Source organism: Trachemys scripta, chromosome 9 (assembly GCF_013100865.1).
Source record: "Trachemys scripta elegans isolate TJP31775 chromosome 9, CAS_Tse_1.0, whole genome shotgun sequence".
Taxonomy (NCBI): Eukaryota; Metazoa; Chordata; order Testudines; family Emydidae; genus Trachemys; species Trachemys scripta.
In genome coordinates, this window is record NC_048306.1 from 103,900,688 (window position 1) to 103,924,646 (window position 23,959).

The window sequence follows — 23,959 nt, forward strand, 5'->3', positions numbered from 1 at the left end:
CATTAAATGGACAGCAAAGCCACCAGTGACATAATTAACCTGCCAAAGCAGGAAGGCAACGTTTCACAGCAGAACAGAGGAAGTTCTTTGTTAACGTGTGGGTTAAAACTCTAGCTTGTTTTCCTCCTCTGGTTCCTAGTTTGCTGAACAGTGCAGTAGTTAGCTACTCTTTCCTTTAAGTGCTGACCACATGTTTTTGCATGTAAAAAATAGTTTGTGCAACATTCTGATTAAAATATATAGAAACTGAAGCTGCTTCTTCCGGAGATGGGGCATATGTGTATTCCCCACATGGATGTGCGTGTGCACCATGCATCTGAGTCTGGAAGTGTTTCTTAGCAGAGTCCACTGACCCCCCACATGCATGTGTATCTCCTCATGTTCCCAGCTGAGAGTATAATAGGTAGCGAGGGTTGATGCATCTTCAGTTCCCTCTTACTGCTACGTGGCAGTTGGGTACTGGAGATTATCCATCAAAGATACTCAGTAGAATTCCTCTCATTTCCACCTCATTTCCCCCACCCCGGACTTCCGCTGGGGACCCTTCCCACGAATGCATCCTCCAACAAGAAGTGGGCACTCTGCTCCTCAAGGGGACCATAGAGCCTGTCCCATGTCACTACAATAGACGGGGTTTTTACTCATTGTACTTCCTCATTCCGAAGAAGGGCAGATGGCAGTGTCGCATTGTAGACCTTTGGGTGGTAACATCACTTATCCTATCCCACCCCTGGGAGCCTGGGTCGCAGCTCTCTACACGAAGGAGTCTTACTTCCATGTAGATATCCACCCATCCCACGACAAGTTTCTCCATTTTTGAGTGGGACACCACCATTACCAGGTTTGGATCTTCCTGTTTGGTATAGCAATGGCTCCATGAGTGTTCACAAAGGTGTTTGCTGTGGCCGCGGCCCAAATGCAGATACTCTGTATACGCCTATCTGACGACTGGCTCCTCATGGGGTTTTCGCACCAGGAAGTAACCTCCACAGTCCTTTGCATGCTGTTGGCATCTTAGTATCTGCATCAAGGAGGACAAATTGGTGTTTACACCTATGCAGACGATATCATTTATTGGGGCATGGCTTGACTCCATCACAGCAAGAACTTTCCTCCCAACGGACCACTTCGCAACATGGATGTCTGTCATTACAGATCTGCCTTGCAGGCCCGGTACCACGGTCCACTGCTGCCTCTCTCTCCTCAGCCATATGTCATACCACATGCATGTCTCCACATGCATTGCCTCCAAGCATGGCTCTTTTCCACCTACAAACCCAGCATGGACCATATGCAGACCAGAGACCTCATTACCAAGAGCCTCCCTCACATGGTGGACCGATCCTTCCAAAGTCTTCTACCCACACCCCAGGTCACCATCACAACTGACACCTCCTCACGGGTTGGGACGCCCACCTAGACCACCTCACAGCCCAGAGTGTGTGGATGCCATGGGAGGCCAGGATGCTCATAAATATGCTAGAGCTCCAGGTGATCCCTTGACCGTGCTGGCCCTTTCTTCCACTTATTTGATCTTTCTATGTTCAACTCCTCTTCAACAACATCGCAGAAGTAGTGTCCATCTACAAGCGCGTGGCACCAAGCCTCCCTCCCTCTGTTCCAAGTTCATCTGCCCCTGGAACTGGTGCACCAAAAACATGTAACACTTCAAGCCATGTACATCCCACGCATCAAGAACTCCCTTGTCAACGCGCTCAGCCAACTCTACATCTATCACGAGTGGGAGCTGCACAATGCCATAATACAGTGCCTCTTCGAGAACTAAGGCACCTCTTTGCCACTCATGAGAACAGGAAGTTGCCCCTCTCTTGTTCCAGAGCAGTAGGGGAGGACATGCAGGGTGACGCTCTCCTCCTGTCCTGGACAGGAGACCTCCACTATGTTTTCCTCCCCATTCCGCACCTCCTGCAAGTAATCCGCAAAGTTCGCTGGGACAGAGCCACCATGATCTTCATAGCCTCATTCTGGCCCTGTAAGTTCTGGTTCATGAACCTTCTCCAACTCTCCACTCATACACCGATCTACCTTCACACACTCCCAGATCTACTCTCACAAGATTGGGGGAGACTCTTGCATCCCAAGCCGAGCCACTTCACTTCACAGCCTGGTATTTGTCTGGGGATTGACGGTGAACCATGCATGCTCCGTCCTGCTACGGTGAATCCTTACTCAGAGCAGGAGAGAATCCACCAGAACATGCTATCAGGCAAAATAGAGATGCTTCATGCTATGGGCCCACCATCACTCATTGAATGCTGTATCTATACCAGTTGTCCTGGACTACCTTCTCGCCCTCAAAATGTCTAGCCATCACCTATATATGGGTGCAACTGGCAGCAGTCAGCACCTTTCTTCCTTCTGTGGACAGCATCTCAGTGTTTATGCATCTCACAGCCGCTCGCTTCATAAAGGATTTACTCAACACCTTTCCACCAGCACTAAAGCGCACACCTGTGTGGGACCTTAATCCCTTCCTCTCCGTCCTCATGAAACCACCCTTTGAACCATTGGCAACTTGCTCCCTCTCCCACCTCTTAATGAAAATGGCATTTCTGGTAGCCATAACTTCAGCCAGATGGGTCAGTGAGTTGATAGCCACGATGGCAGGATTCCACCCCCCCCTCCATATTTCACAAGAAGAAAGATGTCCCTTCAGCTCCATCCTAAATTCCTCCCAAAGGTCATGTTGGGAATTTTTTCTACCTACCTGTATTCTGCTCCAAACTGCACATCTCCCCCGCTGACAGGGTCCTGCACTCCCTGGATGTCCGTCATGCACTGGCTTTCTACCTTCACAGTACTCAACCCTTTTGTACATCGCTGAAGCTCTTCGTGGCCATTGCCAAACGGTCCACATGTCAAGCCCTCTCCTCTCAACCAATCTCCAAATGGGTCTCGGGGTGCATCCTGGAATGCTACAACTAATTTGATGTACCCACACCTGATAGAATCATGGCTCACTCTATGCGAGCGCAAGCTGCCACATCAGCATCGCTAGTGGATGTGCCCTGGCAAGACATTTCTCATGCAGCCACCTGGTGCTCCATCCACATCTTCACAACCAGTATGCCGTCACACAAGTAAGTGGCAGCTACAGACACAGCAGTCGGCTAAGCTGTACTGAGGACCGCACTTCCATTAGCATCCTTGCAGCCAACTCCACACTGATCACTGCTCATGAATCACTTGTGGAATACACATAGGGACCATCACTCAAAGGAGAGGAAGAAGTTACTTACCTGTAACTGGAGATTCTTTGAGATGTGTGGTCCCTATCTATATTCCACTACCTGCCTAACATCCCCTTTGTTTCGGACTACACTCTAAGGTAGCAAGAGGGAGACTGGAGAGGTGTCGACTCACACTACCTATTATACTTTTGGCTGGGAGCATGAGGGGATGCACAGGCATGTGCGGGTCAATGGACACTGGTAGGAAACACTTCCAGACTCAGGCGCATGGCATGCATGCGCACCTGTATGTGGAATACAGATCAAGACCACACCTCTCGAAGAACCTCCAGTTACAGGTAAGTAACCTTCTCTTATCAGAAAACGTTTTGATCTTTAGTTGTAAACAAAATATTCTTTTAAAATCATTTATTTCCTTCTTAATTGGACTTAGGTTGCATTTTCAGTAATGTTTTTATTTTAAAGAATAATATTTAATCAATATATTTAAAAAAATGTATAATGTATTGTATTGATTGACAGTGTCATCTGGTTAAAATGCTATTGGACACCTAATATGTTCAGTACACTATAATTAAAGTTAAGATTTTGTCATGGTTATTTTTATTAAAAGTCACAGACAGGTCACGGGCAATAAAAATTAACGGAAGTCATGACCTGTCAGTGACTTTTGCTGCTGTGGCTCCATGATTTCCCCCCCCCCACCATGGTCGCTGGGAGCTGTGGGATTCCCCCTCCACCCGCAGCAGCTGGAAGCTGCAGGTTGACCATATTTCCCAAAGAGAAAACAGGACATCTCCAGCCACTCACCCAAGGCGTCCCCTCCGCCCCACACACACACACAAGGCTGTCGCCTGTTGCTGTAACCTTGCAGGGGGCTCCCTCTCGCAGCTGTCGCTGGAACTCTGCCAGGGCCTTGCTAGCTGCTAGAGTCCCTCAGCCCTTGGTGATGAAGCAGGTCTCTCTGTGACTTCTGTGACATTAATGTAGCCTTAACTATAATACTTCAACTAAATGAAAGCATTGGTGTCCTCAGGGTTAATGATTGCATATTACGAGTAAATGAAGTGGATGTTCGTGATGTGACACACAGCAAAGCAGTTGAAGCATTAAAGGAGGCAGGATCCATTGTGCGGTTGTATGTCAAAAGAAGAAAACCAGTCACAGAAAAAATAATGGAGATAAAACTTGTGAAAGGGCCGAAAGGTATGTGGCAAGTATAAAGTTTCTGTTGTACAAAAAAGGATAAAGTTGCCAGTAGGTTGCTGGCCATTATTTCTCAGTGAGTGCACAAAAATTATATTAGTCCACATTACTAATGGAGCATTTGAGGATTGGCAGCAATAATTCTGAATAATGCAAATGAAGACAGATACATTTTAAGTGAAGTAGTAAAGCTCTTAATAGTTCTGGCAAACACCTGCCTTCATCCATATAGCATGCATAATATTTTTCTTTTAAATGCAAACAATTTGTGCCCAGTTAAATCACTTCCTTGATAATATAGTCATTTTGAAGTGGAATATATCTATCTTAGCACTGGAATAAACTTTTCATGTGAAATCTCTGGATATTTCTTCAAAGGTGAAAAAACTACTTAGAGAAACCATTCTGCTTGTTTCCATACTTACAGATGATGCAACAATACAAAACTATTCTTTGAAGTGGTAGAATTGGGTAATCATTACAGTTACTGTAGTTGAGCTGTGTGGTTTCAATTGAGTGATTCACCTACCTTTCTCTATAAATGTTGCTTCTCCATCAAAAATTAAATCTCTTTTTTGGGAGGAATTCTGATCATTTTACTGTGTTTAAAAAATATTAGTTACTGCTCTAACAGCTGTACTATATATACCTGCTCAATAACCCGTGTCATGTTAAATTATAATTATTTCTATAGCACCATAGTTGCATGGAGTACAATTATATTGTGATTGACATCAAATTGATATTAAAAATTTAAAAGGTCTCTAGAAAAATGACTTTATTTTCAAGCAGGACTTGGGTTCAGCATAGCTGGTGGTGTTGGAAATCAGCATATTCCTGGTGACAACAGTATCTATGTAACCAAAATTATTGAAGGAGGTGCAGCACATAAAGATGGCAAACTTCAGATTGGAGACAAACTTCTAGCTGTAAGTAAAGGTGTACTTTCCCTTCTGCGCATACTACTTATTGGTATATACAAAATGATGCCGTAATTCAGCTAAGTATTAAGGGAGCTGTCCATAGGCCTGGCAAGTCAGATGCATCATACATACTGTTTCTAGTACAAATTGAGTCTTACCAAGAAATGTAAATAATAAAATAAATTCTCCATCTTCAATCTCTCTCATTTCAGAAAATCTCTGAGATCTCAAACTGGGTTAAATGTTCTATTGAAAAATCAGAACTGTGTCCTATAGCAATCAACATGCTTCATTTCCAGAGCTTTCCATTAAGTCTCTAGAAGCACGGGGCAATTCTAACATTTAAAATAGCCTTTGGTAACACTACCATCTACTGCCCTAAAAATCCCTGAAGGGCAAGGAACCCACTTACTTATTTTCTGCATACCAGTAAGTAGGGATGGCTGGTTTGGAATTAGATGCATCATCTTATATTAGTTTACTAAATCCACTGTCATTCATTAGTGGTTTATTTAGGGTTGGGTTTTTTTTTCCTTTTCTCAAAGCAAACACTTCAAAGCTGACTTCAATGTGTAAGAAAGAAAATAATTTTCAACTGCCCCAGATGTCACCAGTAATCCTACTGTGTTCAGAGCATGCTCTAGTGATCTCAGCATAAGACTAGGAGACAGGTTCTAATTCCAGCTCTCATGGCCAGACCTACTCCCACTGAATAGCATCTTACTCTGCAAAAGCAATAAAACTATTAATAGAATAAAGTAGGTCTGTCAATTAATCGCCATTAACTCAAGCAATTAACTCAAAACAAATTAACTCAGTTTTAAAAGTTAATGGTGATTAATTTTAGTTTTAATCACACCGTTAAATAATAATAGAATATCAATTTAAATTTATTATAAATATTTTTGGAGGTTTTTCTACATTTTCCAAATATATTGATTTCAGTTACAACACAATACAAAGTGTACAATACTCATTTAATATTATTTGTTAGGGTTGTCAAGCGATTAAAAAAAATTAATCATGATGGCACGATTAAAAAAAATTGTGATTAATTGCGTGATTAATCGCGCTGTTAAACAGTAATAGAATACCATTTATTTAAATATTTTTGGATGTTTTCTACATTTTCAAAAATATTGATTTCCATTACAACACAGAATACAAAGTGTACAGTGTTCACTTTATATTTATTTTTTATTACAAATATTTGCACTGTAAAAAAGCAAAAGAAATAGTATTTTTCAGTACACCTAATACAAGTATACCTCTACCCCGATATAACGCGACCCGATATAACACGAATTTGAATATAATGCGGTAAAGCAGTGCTTCGCGGGGGGGCGCACTGTGCGCTCCGGCAGATCAAAGCAAGTTCGATATCACGTGGTTTCACCTATAACGTGGTAAGATTTTTTTGGCTCCTGAGGACAGCGTTATATCGGGGTAGAGGTGTACTGTAGGGCAATTTCTTTATCATGAAAGTTGAACATACAAATGTAGAATTATGTACAAAAAATAACTGCACTCAAAAATAAAACAATGTAAAACTTTAAAGCCCACAAGTCCACTGAGTCTAACTTCTTGTTCAGCCAATCACTCAGACAAACAAGTTTGTTTACATTTGCAGAAGATAATGCTGCCCGCTTCTTATTTACAATGCACCTGAAAGTGAGAACAGGCGTTCGCATGGCACTCTTGTAGCTGGCATTGCAAGGTATTTACATGCCAGATATGCTAAACATTCGTATGTCCTTTCATGTTTCGACCACCATTCCAGAGGACATAACCATGCTGATGACAGGTTCTGATTGATAATGATTGGGTTTGTTTAGTTTGGAAAAGAGAAGACTGAGAGGGGACATGATAGCAGTTTTCAGGTATCTAAAAGGGTGTCATAACGAGGAGGGAGAAAACTTGTTCACCTTAGCCTTTAAGGATAGAACAAGAAGCAATGGGCTTAAACTTCAGCAAGGGAGGTCTAGGTTGGACATTAGGAAAAAGTTCCTAACTGTCAGGGTGGTTAAACACTGGAATAAATTGCTTAGGTAGGTTGTGGCATCTCCATCTCTGGAGATATTTAAGAGTAGGTTAGATAAATGTCTATCAGGGATGGTCTAGACAGTATTTGGTCCTGCCATGCGGGCAGGGGACTGGACTCGATGACCTCTCGAGGTCCCTTCCAGTCCCAGAATCTATGAATCTGTGATCCAAAGCAGTGCAGACAGACGCATGTTCGTTTTCATCATCTGAGTCAGATGCCACCGGCAGAAGGTTGATTTTCTTTTTTTGGTGGTTTGGGTTCTGTAGTTTCTGCATTGGAGTGTTGCTCTTTTAAGACTTCTGAAAGCAAGCTCTACACCTTGTCCCTCTCAGATTTTGGAGCTCACTTCAGATTCTTAAACTTTGGGTTGAGTGCTGCAATTTCTAAAGATAGCTTACACATTGCTACCTTCTTTGTGTTTTATAAAATCTGTAGTGAAAGCACTACAGTACTTGTATGAAGACTTTTTTCATTGTATATAAAATAAGAGTATTGAGATTATTTGGGTGCTTCGCCTTACCCTCTCTCATAATACAGGAACAAAGGGATACCCTATTAAATTAAGAGCAATGGAAATATCTTTTCCCACAATTTGTGGAATTCACTGCTGCAAGATATTGCGGCAAAGACTTTGTAGTAGTAGTCAGACAAGTATTAGATATTTATATGACTATCAACTGCAACTAACAATAGTTGGGTTCATGATCATGTCACAAACCAGAACTCGGTGTTTGGGATTAGGCAGAATCTTCCCCCATCAGCATGCTATTATAATATTATCCTCCATGGAAGTTTCAAACCTTCTTCTGGAGCATCTGGTGTTGGACCACGTCAAAGAGAAGATACAGTTTGAAATGGATTCTTGGTTTGATCCTTTTGTTCTTCAAGTGTAGCTGAGGACAGAATTTGAAGACAATGGGCTTGTATGAATATGTCTGGAGACATACTGTGACGTGCAAAATTTTTATTTCCTCTTTGAGTGCTTGCTCATGTTAATTCCATACTCTGGTGTGTGCGTGCTGTGTACACAGTTACCGGAGAGTTTTTTCCCTTAGCGGGGAAAAGATGGCCCTAGTGCCCTCTGGAGCCCCACACATATGCAGCAGTATAAGAGGCACCACTAGCCCTGCACCCTCTCAGTTCCTTCTTACCGCCCATGATGGTTGCTGGAATGGCTTCTTGCTCTTGCAAGGCTTCCTTTCTCTAGTGGTTTGGACTTCACAGTTTTTGTATATATTTATAGTTGGTTAGTTCAGTTAGAGTATAGATAGCTATCTCTATTTTGAGGGATGTTGCCCCAGGGACTGTGCATGCCTTACTCCACCTGCGGCAAACCTATGCTAGTGAGCGACACGCATTCATTTTATTTGAAGTGCTTTGGGGAAGCTCACATCAAGGACAAGTGCAAAATTTGCAGGCACAAAAAGATACATTCGCCTGAAGGCTTTGCTGATGGAGGTAGCCATAAGACCAGTTTCAGAGCCCTCCCACTCCGATTCAGCGATGAGTACTTCGGCCTTGGTACGAAGTGCACTGCCAGCACCGTGCTCTTCCTGGCACTACTCGCCATCCCTGGCGCCCAGGAAGAGGCACAAGAAGTAGCGTGCGGAGAGAGGGCACTCTCCGGCACTGAAGAGGAACACAAGGGGAGGTGGGATGAGACCCATGCTGGCCCACTCATCCTCCACAGAGCCGCGGTTGGCTCTGGTGACCCTGCCAAGGGCTCCAAGCCCAATTAGGGACCCATAACTCCTGGAGGTGGTGGTGTTCCCTCGCGCCTCTGGGCCCCCCTTGACTCCAGAGGCTTTCCAGGCCGCGAAGGACTTACTGTCCCTCTTGGTACTGCCAACTCCCCAAATGCCTGTTCCTGCTGAGGTAGGGGACAAAGCAGCATGTAGAGCAGTGAGCTCCTTGGCGACACTGGTGGTAATGGTGTCCTCTAGGGGCAAGCCCTGCATGACCCCACCGCATCAGTCTCCAGCCTCGCACCAGTCACTGACTCCCCATCACCAACTGGAGGCAGAAACCGGTATGGCCCTACCATGGTCTCTGGACAGAGTCCTCGTTGGAGTCCAAAGTGGAATACATCATGCCACAAAAGAAGTACTTACCACCAGTGTATATACACTGGATTTTAGCGCTGCAGCTTGTCCACCAGGGTATTTGCCCATGCAATGGCAATATTGGAACACGTGGGGGTTCCCCTGGTACCGGGGACCCCGTCCCAACAATCGTACTCAGTGGCGCCTGATAGGTGAACTGTGGCACTGTCCCATCTGGCACCAAGTCCAGACTATTGCACTGACTCTGGCATGGAGATGGCTTGAGTTGGTACAGAGAGAGGTGGGACACACTCAGAAGGAGGTACCAGTTCCTCTTGAACTGCTGGCCTCCTCATCCATATGGGGCTGTGGCGGGTTCTTCCAACCCTCTCCCACCAGATGATTTTAGGGTGCATCAGGAGCTCTTGAAGGAGGTCGCAATGAACTTGGAGCAGGAAGTGGAGGAACTGAAAGAGTCCACACACAGCCTAGTTGACATCCTGGTCACTGCAGCCCCCTCTAAAGTAGCCCTGCCAATCAACGAGGCTGTGCTGGGGACAGTCAAAATCCTTTGGCAAAACCCCTGTTCCCAGCCTCTTACTTCTAAAAAGGAAGGAGAAGAATTATGTGCCCACAACAGGATTTGAGTACCTATTTTCCCACTCCTTTTCCAGGTCCCTTGTGGTGTCTGCAGCTAATGAAACAGATAGGCAAAGACAGCCCAGTGCCACATCCAAAAATCGGCCAAACATCTGGATCTTTTTGGGAGGAAAGTTTATTCAACCTGCAGCATCCAACTTCACACATTGAACCAGCAGGCCCTACTAGGGAGATAAAACTTTAATTTGTGGGACTCAATGTCCAATTTCAGCAACTCCCTACCACAGGAGTTTAAGCAGGAGTTCACTGCCATCCTGGAGAAGGGCAAGACTGTTGCCAGAGCCTCTCTCCAGACAGCCCTAGGCGCGGCTGATTTGGCAGCGAGAACAATGGCAACGGCAGTCATTATGATGCGGTGTTCATGGCTACAGTTGTCAGGCCTTTCCGACAAGGTGCAGCAGTTGGTCCGGAACCTCCTTTTCAAGGTCAATTCATTGTTCTCTGTACAGATGGATGACAAGCTGCACGGCCTGAAAGATTCAAGGGCAACACTGTGTTCCCCAGGCTTATACACACACCCAGCCTCCAGGAGGAATTTCCGTCCACAACCACCTCCCAGGTTCTTGGGGCATCCCAGACATGAGCCCTATAGCAGTGGTTCTCAAACGTTTGTACTGGTGAACCCTTTCAAATAGCAAGCCTCTGAGTGCGACCCTCCCCCATATAAATTAAAAACACTTTTTAATATATTTAACATCATTATAAATGCTGGAGTCGAAGCAGGGTTTGGGGTGGAGGCTGACAGATCGCGACTCCCCCCATGCAATAACCTTGCAACCCGCTTAGGGGTCCCGACCCCCAGTTTGAGAACCCCCGCCCTATAGGAAGAAGGGCCATGGCTATAAATGCCGACAACTCCAGCTGTACACCTCAGCCTCACAGTCGGGCGCAGGTAGATCCCCCAGTGGGTCTAGACAGGCCTTTTGTAGGTACACCTGAGAATGGCATTACAGACTCGACCCAGGATCCATCCCCCCCTTTAGTTTTGGGCCATTTGTTTCCCTTCTGTACAGCATGAAGTAGGGTGTCAGCTGGGTAGACCCTCCAGTTTTTGTCCCTCCCTCTACATACCTCTTCAGGGATTCTTCTCATGAGCAATTTCTCATCTAGGGGGTGGGAGTTCTCCTATGGGTGGGAGCTGTAGAGGAAGTTCCTCAATACTTGACAGGGAAGGGGTTTTACTCCTGATATTTCCTAATCCTGAAGGCCAAAGGGGGCCTCAGGCCCATTGTAGACCTGCGTCGCCTCAACAAATACCTCAAGAAGTTGAAGTTCCACATAGTCTCCCTGGCCTCCATCATTCCCTGCCTGGATCCATGAGAATGGTATGTCACCCTCGATTTAAAAGATGCATATTTCCATCTTCCGTGGACACAGGAGATTCCTCCGTTTCGTCATGGGCCAACACCTTTACCAGTTCACCGCTCTTCCCTTCAGACTGTCAGCAACCCCAAAGGTTTTCACAAAGTGTATGGCGGTGGTTGCAGGTTACCTGAGGCATTGAGGTATCCACATCTACCCATACCTTGATGATGGCCTTAATCAAAGGCCACTTGCAGGCTCAGGTTCAGAGCAGCATTGACCTGTTGCGGACCACATGTCAAGAGCTGGGCCTGCTAATAAACAAACAAATATTGACACTAGTACTGGTTCAGGGAATAGAATTTATAGGAGCGGTGTTAGACTCTATGCAGGCCAGAGCATACCTGCCGGAAGCCCAGTTCAGAATGATGTCAGAATTAATAGCCTGGGTCACGACCCACCCACTCATGACCACCTGGAATCTGCAGGGCCGCGACATGATCATCCATTCATTCTTTCGCATCCCACTATGCCAGAAGTTCTCAATCTTTTTCTTTCTGAGGTCTCCCCAACATGCTATAAAAACTACACGGGCCTCCTGTGCCACAATAACTGGTTTTCTGCATATAAAAGCCAGGCTCAGTGTTTTGCAGTAGCAAGCAGGGCAGTTGCCTGGAGCCCCATGCCACAGGGGCCCCCGCGAAGCTCAGGTTTCAGCTTCAGCCCCAGGTGGTGGGGCTCAGGGCCCTGGGCTTCAGCTCCATGCGATGGGGCTTTGGCTTTCTACCCTGAGCCCCAGCAAGGGGGGGGAGGGATAGCTCAGTGGTTTGAGCATTGGCCTGTTAAACCCAGGGTTGTGAGTTCAATCCTTGAGGGGGCCATTTAGGGACGTGGAGCAAAAATCTGTCTGGGGATTGGTCCTGCTTTGAGCAGGGGGTTGAACTAGATGACCTCCTGAGGTCCCTTCCAACCCTGATATTCTATGATTCTAAGTCTAATGCTGGCCCTACTTGGTGGCCCCCCGAAACCTGTTTGCGTCCCCTCCCCCACCAGAGGCCCCTGGACCCCTGGGAGTCACCTAGCATGGAATCAACATGTGCAAGCACTTGAAGAAGAAAAAACAGTTACCTATCTTTCGTAACTGTTGTTCTTCGAGATGTGTTTCTCATGTCCATTCCATGACACACACCCTCCTACTCCTCTGTCGGAGGTACCAGAAAGAAGGACCTGAGAGGGTGTGGGGCCAGCAGCACCCCTTATACCAGTGCAAATGCGTGGGGCTCCACGGGGCACTAGGGCTGGCCCTACAGATACCACTAAGGGGAAAAAAATCTCAAGCAACTGTGCCCATGTCGTATCATTCCCTAGCATGGAATGGACACGAGAAACACATTTCAAAGAATAACGATTATGAAAGATAGGTAATTGCTTTTTCTAGTGATAATGCATAAGACTGAAGGAACTCAGTGTGATCTTCAGATGCCAGAGTGCAAAATTGTGGCACTTAGAAAATGTCTTTTGTTTTTGAATTGAGAGAATTTGATCTGGTAGTCGCTGAAACTAAAACTTGGATCTTCAAGGTACCATTTTACAGAATCTCTTTTCAGATTGAAGTTGTGCTTTAAAGATCCTCAGCTTTTGTCGGTGTTCTTAAAACATACATCTAAATATACTTAAATATTTTGGCTTTGGTTCATGCAGAAGCTTTCAAGCCAGATGCAGTTCACTATTTGCTGTGTACTAATTCACAATTTACTAATGACATAAAACATACCTTTAGACAAACAGGCATATCCGTTCAAGTATTTTATGTGCTGGTAACTGATGGGACAAGCATGAGCCTAGATTGGACTCTTTCTATTTAAAATACAGTGAAATCAGATTACTGTGTTGATTGCTGAAAAACTGGAATAAATGAATACTTTGTATACAAGGTTAGAAACAGCTGGCTCTTTGATTTTAGTTTTAGACTCTTCAACAGTACAGCCAGTTTTGGATATGAATAGTCTGTCTTCAGTTGACTTTCCAGTGCTGACTGCCACTTTAATCCTTAATTCCTTCAGGAATTTGGTGACTCAAATAACTATAATAGATTAACTCATAGAAAACGTTAAATTACTATATATAAAAATTCTATATTCATAAGGAACAAATTAGACACAATCATAATAAAAGCAAATCTGATATATTATCACTTTTTATTATTATTACCACCATAGTGTATAAGAGCTGTAGTCCTAGAACAGGACCCCATTGTACTTGGTGCTGTGCAAATACAGAACAAAGACAGTCTCTGCTCCAAAGAGCTTACAATCTAAGTAGAAGACAAGATGGATACAATCAGATGGGGGAATACAAGGAAACAGTGAGACAATATTGGTTAGCATGACAGGCAGTGGTATCAACGCAACAGTGGCCTAAGCTTTCTCAGGGTTTTTTTGTAGTCTTCACGGCAAAGGAGAGTTTTTAAGGAGGGATTTGAAGGAGGCTAATTAAGTAGATTCATGGATGTTTATGGGAAGCTCTTCATAGTAACACTCATCCATCCAGTATCCAAAAACCATGTATGCCATCCTTTGCTATGCTATGTCCAACATAGATTATATTACTCTTTGGGCAGGCACTTGCCATCTCTATTTGTAAACAAAGCATCATATATCAACTATGGTGCTGTAGGACCTAATAGATCTGTGGCATAAAGGACCAAAAGTAAGGATTACTGATCCTGGAATGCTCCAAGAAGTTTAAGAGAAATTTTCTGTGAAACTTTATGAAAGCTTACAGTTTTATGTTGAGGATGAGTTCATTTATTCTTTATCTTTAGGTGAACAGTGTTTGCTTAGAAGAAGTTACACATGAAGAAGCAGTGACTGCCTTAAAAAACACATCTGATTTTGTTTATCTGAAAGTTGCAAAACCCACCAGCATGTTCATGAATGATAGTTATGCCCCTCCAGACATCACAAACTGTAAGTTTAGCTTGTCTTTACTACTTAGCTCTTAATAGACATACCTGTCTTTAAAGTTTTGGTTAACACAAAATATTTAACATATTTTAAACATTTTTTTATTCTATTAGTTTTAAAATTAGGAATTTTATTGATGGGGAAAATCTGAGATTGGTATGAAAATGTTATCAGAAGAATTATAACAATTAAGCGGAAAGGCATCATGGGCTAGCATGTTGAGCATGGGTCTACAGTCAGGAACACCTGAGTAATAATTCTTGCTCTGCCATTGGTTTGTTATGCCTAGGGCAGGTGACTTAATATTTCTGGCTCAGTATCAGATTTATATAATGGGAATACTGCTTCCCTCTGATGGATACTGTATTGTAAGGGTTATTTGATGTTCGTAAAGCAGTGTGTGCGTGGTGTGGTGTTTGAAATGAGTAAGGGGATAGAATATTGTTTTGGGTAGAATTTAGTGACATTTTAACTTTTCATTTTGCTTGTTTTTCTTGCATCCAAATTTCACCTGCTCAGATTTCATAGAGGTCTGAACTTTGCATATATTTCCACTGTGTCTCTTTAATGGGCAAACTAATGTACAAAGATGTAAATAAGCAAAGTTTTTTTTTCAAATTCATTAATGAATATCTGAAATTGAAATTCTCCAATTTTTTCAGAAGTTCATCTCAGCTCTAACATGATTATTATAATTCCCAGACTAAAAACAAAGCAAAACACGTTAAGCTGGAGTTGAGGTAGAGGGGGAATGTCCCAATAGCTGAAGAGTAAAATATCTTACAAATTGTTGTGACTATCACAAAAAAAAATATTCCAAACCCAGAAACTATATTTTTCTTTCAAGTTTATCTTAACTCTGAACATGCGACCATTCTCTCTCCTGCTTTTCCCCAATGGGGTCACAACATCATTTCACACACAATTCTCCTTTGGGAAGAGTGTGAGCTAGAGAATAAACCTTACGTGACAGATGCCTGGTCATATCGCTTAATGCTCCATTGGAGAGATCTCAAAATTTACAGCAGTGAGCATGATATAGGAATCTATGCAGAGTAGAAGTATGGAAATGTACAGTTAAGGTGCTTGTGACACTATAAGAACATAAGAATGGCCCTACTGGGTCAGACCAAAGGTCCATCTAGTCCAGTATCCTGTCTTCCGACAGTGGCCAGTTCCAGGTGCCCCAGAGGGAATGAATAGAACAGGTAATCATCAAGTGATCCATCCCTGTCACTCATCCCCAGCTTCTGGCAAACAGGGGCTAGGTACACCATTCCTGGCCATCCTGGCTAATAGCCATTGATGGACCTATCCTCCATGAATTTATCTAGGTCTTTTTTTGAACCCTGTTATGGCCTTGGCCTTCACAACATCCTCTGGCAAGGAGTTCAACAGGTTGACTGTGTGTTGAGTGAAGAAATACTTCCTTATTTGTTTTAAACCTGCCGCCTATTAATTTCATTTGGTGACCCCTAGTTCTTGTGTTATGTGAGGTAGTAAACAACACTTCCTTATCTATTTTCTGTACACCAGTCATGATTTTATAGACCTTAATCATAGCTCCCCTTAGCCGTCTCGTTTCCAAGCTAAAAAGTCCAAGTCTTATTAATCTCTCCTCATACAGAAGCCGTTCCATACCCCTAATAATTTTTGTTGCCCTTTTCTGAACCTTTTCCAATTCCAATATATATGTGGGCATACCATGGATTTATATACAGGCAACATGATATTTTCTGTCCTATTATCTATCCCTTTCTTAATGATTCCAAACATTCTGTTCACCTTTTTGACTGCCGCTGCACATTGAGTGGATGTTTTCAGAGAACTATCCACAATGACTCCAAGATCTCTTTCTTGAGTGGTAACAACTAATTTAGACCCCATCATTTTATATGTATAGTTGGGATTATGCTTTCCAATGTGCATTACTTTGCATTTATCAACATTAAATTTCATCTGCCATTTTGTTGCCCAGTCACCCAGTTTTGAGAGATCCTTTTGTAGTTCTTCATAGTCTACCTGGGTCTTAACTATCTTTAGTAATTTTATATCATCTGCAAATTTTGCCACCTCACTGTTTACCCCTTTTTCCATATTATTTATGAATATTTTGAATAGGACTGGTCCCAGAACAGACCCCTGGGGGACACCACTATTTACCTCTCTCCATTCTGAAAACTGACCATTTATAACTACCCTTTGTTTCCTATCTTTTAACAAGTTACCAATCCATGAGAGCACCTTCCCTCTTATCCCGTGGCAGCTTACTTTGCATTAGAGCCTTTGGTGAGGGACCTTGTCAAAGGCTTTCTGAAAATCTAAGTACACTATATCCACTGGTCCTTGTCCACATGCTTGTTGACTTCCTCAAAGAATTCTAGTAGATTGGTGAGGCATGATTTCCCTTTACTAAAACCATGTTGACTCTTCCTGAACAAATTCTGTTCATCTATATGTCTGACAATATTGTTCTTTATTATAGTTTCAACCAGTTTACCCGGTACTGAAGTCAGGCTTACAGGCCTGTAATTGCCAGGATCATCTCTGGAGCCCTTTTTAAAAATTAATGTCACATTAGCTATCCTACAGTCATCTGGTACAGAAGCTGATTTAAATGATAGGTTACAGTCTACAGTTAGTAGTTCTGCAATTTCAGATTTGAGTTCCTTCAGAACTCTTGGGTGAATACTGTCTGGTCCTGGTAACTTTTTACTGTTTAGTTTATCAATTGTTCTAAAACCTCCTCTAATGATGCCTCAATCTGGGACAGTTCCTCAGATCTGTCACCTAAAAAGAATGGCTCAGGTTTGGGAATCTCCCTCACATCCTCAGCCGTGAAGACCAATACAAAGAATTCATTTAGTTCCTCTACAATTGCCTTATCGTCCTTGAGTGCTCCTTTAGCACCTCAGTCTTCCAGTGGCTCCACTGGTTGTTTAGCAGGCTTCCTGCTTCTGATGTACTTAAAAAAAAATTGCTATTACTTTTTGAGTCTTTGGCTAAGGTCATCAAATTCTTTTTTGGCCCTTCTAATTGTATTTTTACACTTTATTTGCCAGTGTTGATGATCCTTTCTATTTTCCTCACTAGGATTTAACTTCCACTTTTTAAAGGATGCCTTTTTGCCTCTCACTGTTGTGACGGGTTGAGTCAAGAAACCCCCTTGGGACTACCACCTGATGTGCTGAGACTACCTCTGAGCCCGTTTTCCCTGCCAGCTTGGGACTTCAGTACCCTGTCTTGTTGAGCCAGACACGCTAGCCTGCTGCAAACACAGACCCAGGTCTGAACCACATCCCCCAAAAGCTGCAGACCCCAAATAAATCCGTTTTACTCTGTATAAAGCTTATACAGGGTAAACTCATAAATTGTCACCCTCTATAACACTGATAGAGAGATATGCACAGCTGTTTGCTCCCCCCAGGTATTAATTACTTGCTCCGGGTTAATTAATAAGCAAAAAGTGATTTTATTAAATATAAAAAGTAAGATTAAAGTGGTTCCAAATAATAACAGACAGAACAAAGTAAATTACCAAGTAGAATAAAACAAAAACACGCAAGTCTAAGTCTAATACAGAAAGAAACTGATTACAGATGAAACCTCACCCTCAGAGATGTTCCAATAAGCTTCTTTCACAGACTAGACTCCTTTCTATTCTGAGCCCAGTCCTTTCCCCGGTATAGTCCTTTTTCCAGCTCGGGTGATAGGTAGGGGATTTCTCATGACTGCAGGCTCCTTTGTTCTGTTCCTTTTATAGTTTGGCACAAGGCGGGAATTTTTTGTCTCTCTGGGTCCCCACCCCTTCTTCTAAATGGAAAAGCACCAGGTTTAAGATTGTTTCCAGTACCTGGTGACATGGACTATAAGGATGGATAGAAAGCTGGCTAGGTCGTCGGGCTCAATGGGTAGTGATCAATGGAATATATATTTTTAAGAATAATAAATTACCAAGCATGTGTTTTATTAATGTATATGTGGGGTGGGTTTCATAAGAAATATTGTCATATCAATATATATTCCATGTGAATATATTTCTGTACCAGTCTGCAAAATTAGGTATTTTACTTGTGTTAGGGTTGGACAGAAAGGCAACTGGCCTTTTTTGTTGTTGTTCTGTGTCTTATAAAATATAGTATATTTGAGTGCCAGACAAGTCTAGAATCATTTTTCATTCTTTACTGTAAAATGTTCTAATTTGTGCATACAAACATGTATTTATACATATATAGAGAGTGATTTTTTCATTTTCTGTCCCTGACTCATAAGCAGCTTTTAGCTGTTCCCTCATTTGTTGTGATCAACAAATGAGTTTTATTGATCTGTAGCAGTAGTCAATGCTGCTGTTAGGCAAAACAGACTGCAACAGAGTATATTGATTATGCAAGCCTGTCACCCACTTTCAGCAGCTACCATTAATACCAATATAATGATATGATGAGAGACGTGCTAAGAGACTAGGGAATAGAATATCTATAAGACTGATGAGATCTTTAAAGGGATAGTATATGCAGTGAAAGGGGAGAATGATTGTTGGGAAGGAATTGTAGTAGGAAATAATGGATACTTTCATCTAGAACAGAAAGTCACTTAAACTTTTGGTGAAATACATTACTATTTACAGATTTAATTTACATTATAAATAATTTACAAATATTCTACTTTGTGAGCCAGAAATGGTCTAGTGGATTGAGCAAAGGACTGGGTGCCAGGAACTTTCAATTCTACTGCTAGCCTGTAGCTACGTATCGCCAATCAGCAAGCACTGCTAGGGTGATACGATTACAACACTTGGCACTCAGTGGCAAAGTTCAAAGACTCTCTGCCCAGAAGGCAAGACAAGTGTTCTCAGGCATCTTGGAAGAGGGCAAGGTAGTGGCCAGGGCACCTCTCTAAGTGGCACTGGACGAGGCTGATTCAGCAGCATGGTCGATAGCATCAGCTGTCACCATGTGGTGCAGTTTGTGGCTGCTGTTCTCAGGGCTTTCAAACGAGGCTCAGTTCTCCATCCAGGACTTCCCCTTCAAGGGCAACACCCTGTTTGCACAGCAGACAGACACCAGGCTGCATGGGCTGAAGGACTCCAGGGCCCCCTGCGCTCCCTTGGGCTCTACATGCCTCAGGCCTCAAGGACACATTTCTAGACGCTGCCCAGATACTTGGGTCTGCCTCGGCAGAGGTCCTACAGGAGGAAAGACGAGGATTTTAAACACTACCACTCTGCCGTATCTTCCTTGGCCCCACAGTCGGGTCCCGCTTGCCACTAAGGTGGCCAGTGGCCAGCATTTTGATGGTGCACATGAAGACGGCACACCAGACTCACCTCAGGTTCCAGCCCCTTTATTTTTGAACCATTTGCCCCGTTCCTTACTGAATGGGTCTGAATTATCTCAAACTGTTGGGTGCTCCACACCATAAAATCTGGTTACACCCTACAGTTCTCCTCCACCTCTCTCTCTCCTTCCCCGTCGCTCTTCAAGGACCCTTCTCATGAGCAGTTACCCGCCCAGGAGGTGGAAGCTCTCCTGCAGGTTGGGGCTGTGGAGGAAGTTCCTCAAGACATCAGGTGAAAGGGGTTCTATTCCCAACACTTCCTAATCCCGAAGGCCAAGGGGGGGTCTCGGGCCCATCTTAGATCTGCGTCACATCAACAAGTATCTCAAGTAGTTGCGATTCCACATGGTCTCCCGGGCCTCCATTATTCCCTCTCTGGATCTGGGAGACTGGTACACTGTCCTCGACCTAAAGGATGCCTACTTCCATATTTCTATTTTCCATGGACACAGGAGATTCCTTCTATTTGTAGTGGCCCACTGTCATTACCAGTTCATGGTGCGGGCCTTCGGCCTTTCATCTGCTCCAAGGGTCTTCACGAAGTGTGTAGCACTAGTGTCTGCTTACCTAAGGCATCAAGGCATGCAGATTTACTCGTACCTCGAAGACTGGCTTATCAAAACAGGCCACAAGCCCAGGTTCAGCACAGCCTCAATCTGGTGCGGACCACCTGTCATGATCTGGGCCTACTTATAAATAAGCAGAAATTAACTCTGACCCCTGTTCAGCGGATAGAGTTTGTAGAGGCAGTGCTCGATTCCACTGAGACCAGGACCTTTCTGCCAGATTTCTGGTTCCAGGCCATGTTGGACCTCATCACCCATGTGAGAGCCTACCCGCTCACAACCATCCAGCGTCTGGGCCACATGGACTTACGTGACTGACATCAGTCTACACTCCTGGCAGACACAATCTGGATCTAGTGGTCACAGTTCTGTCTTACATCCTGTCATTCCTGGTGTGGAGGAACACACAAGGTCTCTGGTCACAGGAAGATCATTCCTTTTATATAAATATCAAGGAACTCAAGGCAATATGCTTGGCCTGCCAGGTGTTTTTTTCCTACCCAAGGGGCAGAGTGGTCCAAATCCTGATGGCTAATACCACCGCAATGTTCTACATCAACAAGCAAGGCGGAGCCCGCTCGTCAGCCCTGTGCCAATAGGCTCTCTGGTTATGGGACTTCCGTATACAGCATGCCATTCATCTCATGGCTCTGCACCTCCTGGAGGGTCAAGAATGTGTTAGCAGATCTCCTCAGCAGGTCCTCAACACTGAATCCACACCATCTCATAAACTCCTCCATATTTGTATTTTCATTATAAAAAACAGTGTACTAAAACCAGCGTCCCTGGGGCTTAATGACATGACCATATTTAAACTTTTGTTCAATTCAAGTGTTTATTGTGAAGGTTTACAATTCATTTCAAGAACCTTTGTTTCCTTTTGCCATGCATCCTCTAAACCTTGCGGGTAGCGTAGAAAATCTTGGGGGTTTGTACACATTTTTTCAGGGACCAATGGAGAGAGACCAAATTATTGCAGAAACTTTTACCTGTTTTTACCTGTACATGAGCATCTTTCTAAATACAATGTTTCAGAGCTGTGGTCAGCAATAACCAGCTCCCCCAGCTGGTTTCTGTGGGATTACAGGATGCAATTTCAAATGTCTAGGTTGACCGGCAAGACGCTGAGCTTCTAAGCTTCTCATTCTAACACCTGTGTGCCTTCTTTATGCTTGGAATGTCGTCTCAATCTAGTCTGTTAAAGCTATTGGGCTCTCCTTTAATTCTCTCCTCAAAACCCGTTTCTCCCATCGTGCCTACAGGAAATTGCTAGTTGACAAAGGCTAGATGTGTACCAGTGAGGCTTGTTGATATAGTCATTTTATGTAGTCCCCTATTCTCATCATCATTAACTTGTTCTGTTGCCCCGCCTGCAGTGATGTCTACTTGGTGGATCATACTTAAAGAGATGGTGAGGCCAGTGTAAATCAGGTTCAGGCCAGGACAGTCGGCAGGGGTCTGGCTCCTGATTTGGCCTTCGTGAGCGACCACAGTACATCTTAGTGGGGAAAAATCTTGGTTTTCCATTTCAATTTAATTTCTTGCTATTTCAGAAGAAACCTGTATTGTCAAAGTTCCCTCTCTGCCCCCAGCTCCTTCAAAACAATGCACTGTAGTGTGTACATCCGTATCTCAGCTCTAATGTTTAGATGTTTAAAAAGGGGCAGCTATCCATACCCTTTTGGATCCCTTCCCATAACTTGAAAATACATCACAAATAATACCCCGATGAAACTAAAATGCAACAGTGCAATTCAGCATAACCCACTACCAATCAGTCAGACAATTAAATGCTCAAATTGCCTTCCCTGTCCAACAGTTCCTCACTCTTACAGTTCCCCTTTGATTTCAAATGCCTGAGGGAAATAGTTTGAACTTGCAGTGACCCCTGACTCAAATGCATAGGGAGATAGCAAGGGCATTTCTATAATGCCTACACAAAAACTGACAGTGGTAGGCTGCTGCTGTGCTGAGGCCATTGCCTGTCATGCTGATCAATATTGTCGTATTTTCCTTCTATTTCCTCATCTGTTATCTTTTATATTGTAAACTGTTACTCTTAATCTTACTCTTTGATTGTAAGCTGTCTAGGACAGGGACAATATTTTTGTTCTGTTTATACAGCATCTAGTGCAGTGGTTCTCAACCAGGGGTATGCACAGGTCTTCCAGGGGGTACATCAATTCATCTAGATATTTTCCTAGTTTTACAACAGGCTACATAAAAAGCACCAACAAAGTCAGTACAAACTAAAATTTCATACAGACAATGACTTGTTTATACAGCTCTGTATACTATACACTGAAATGTAAGTATAATTTTTATATTCAAATTGATTTAATTTACAATTGTATGGTAAAAATGAGAAAGTAAGCAATATTTCAGTAATAGTGTGCTGTGACAATTTTGTACTTTTATTTCTGATTTTGTAAGTAAGTTTTTAAGTTAAGTGAAACTTGGGGCATACACAAGACCAATCAGACTCCTGAATGGGGTACAGTAATCTGGAAAGGTTGAGAGCCACTGACCTAGTGCAATGGGGTTCTGGGCTATGACTGGGGCTCTTACGTGCTATGATAATACTACTGCTAAAAGTAGGGCGTTGGAGCTTACCATGACTTTTCTGATGCTTGCACTCCCTCTCCATCTGCTTTAGTGTTGAACCACAGTACATGGTGGTGTGACTTGCAAGCGAGAACAAGCTAATTTTTAACTGGACAGAGGAACACATTTTATGAATTCCTTGTTCCTCTTCTTTGCACCAGGTTTTTTATCATTATTATTTAAAATTTAATTTTTTTATTGCAATATCACCTTGCAGTCCCAGTCATGGCCCCATTGTTCTAGGCATTGTACAAACACATAACAAAAAGACAGTCCCTGCCCCAAAGAATGTACGATCTAAAGGATTTGGTCAGCACTGATGTGGAATAATGAGACCCTGAGGTAAATAATGATTATAGTGTTTGACAGCCAGGTTCAGTTGTTTAAATCTTCGATACATTTGTAAACATAAATATCTGTTTATTAACATTAACCCACAAAATTTGCTTGTGAAAATCAGATTTAAAAAAGTATATCTGAACAAACTTTTTAAAGAAAAACGCCAGTTCGGCAAAGGCCATTTTAATTTTTGTATAGAAAGCCCAAACAGACTTACTAAAAGATGTGCATTATAATAGCTCTGTTTAAAAAAACAAATGTAAATTCATTTGGGTGAAATGGAAAGATTTGTAGTATGTGAACAGTATATACAGAACTATTGCACAGAGAGTCACTTGTTAAAACACATTTGCCATTAATTGCAAACTAGCTGATGAAAATCCACATTTCCCTTGTTTTATGCTTTTCTAACCATCAGATTCTGAACTATGTAATTTTCCAATGAAAGTGAGTAAAGCAAAATAGAAACTTAATTTTCAAATGCTATGGTTGATTTTAAAAAGCACTACTTGTTTTATCAAGAAAAATAGCAGACACACAGAAATCAAAACATGTAGACAGCTACTAACATTGGGTAATACAAGATAACTTTTTTTAATGCAGGAATAGCAAAATGTTCAATAAATTGCTTGTTGTTTGAAAACTAGATATGATTCTCTGTAAAGGAAACAAAGAAAAACTATCATCAATGACTTCAAAATTAGTCACAGATACTTTTCAGTAACTCCTGTGTTTCTTACTAAAAATGTTCCCTATGT

The 23,959-nt window shown here is 42.9% G+C and overlaps 1 protein-coding gene across 1 annotated transcript in view; it reads left to right on the forward strand.

The window, feature by feature from the left end:
- DLG1 (discs large MAGUK scaffold protein 1) overlaps window positions 1-23,959 on the forward strand; it is a gene marked incomplete at its 5' end in the record, with an annotated part of 351,805 nt that overhangs the window by 194,739 nt on the left and 133,107 nt on the right. Inside the window, 3 exon segments of the mRNA XM_034780811.1 lie at window positions 4,249-4,418; window positions 5,208-5,347; window positions 14,214-14,358. Coding sequence (XP_034636702.1) covers window positions 4,249-4,418; window positions 5,208-5,347; window positions 14,214-14,358 — 455 coding nt within the window.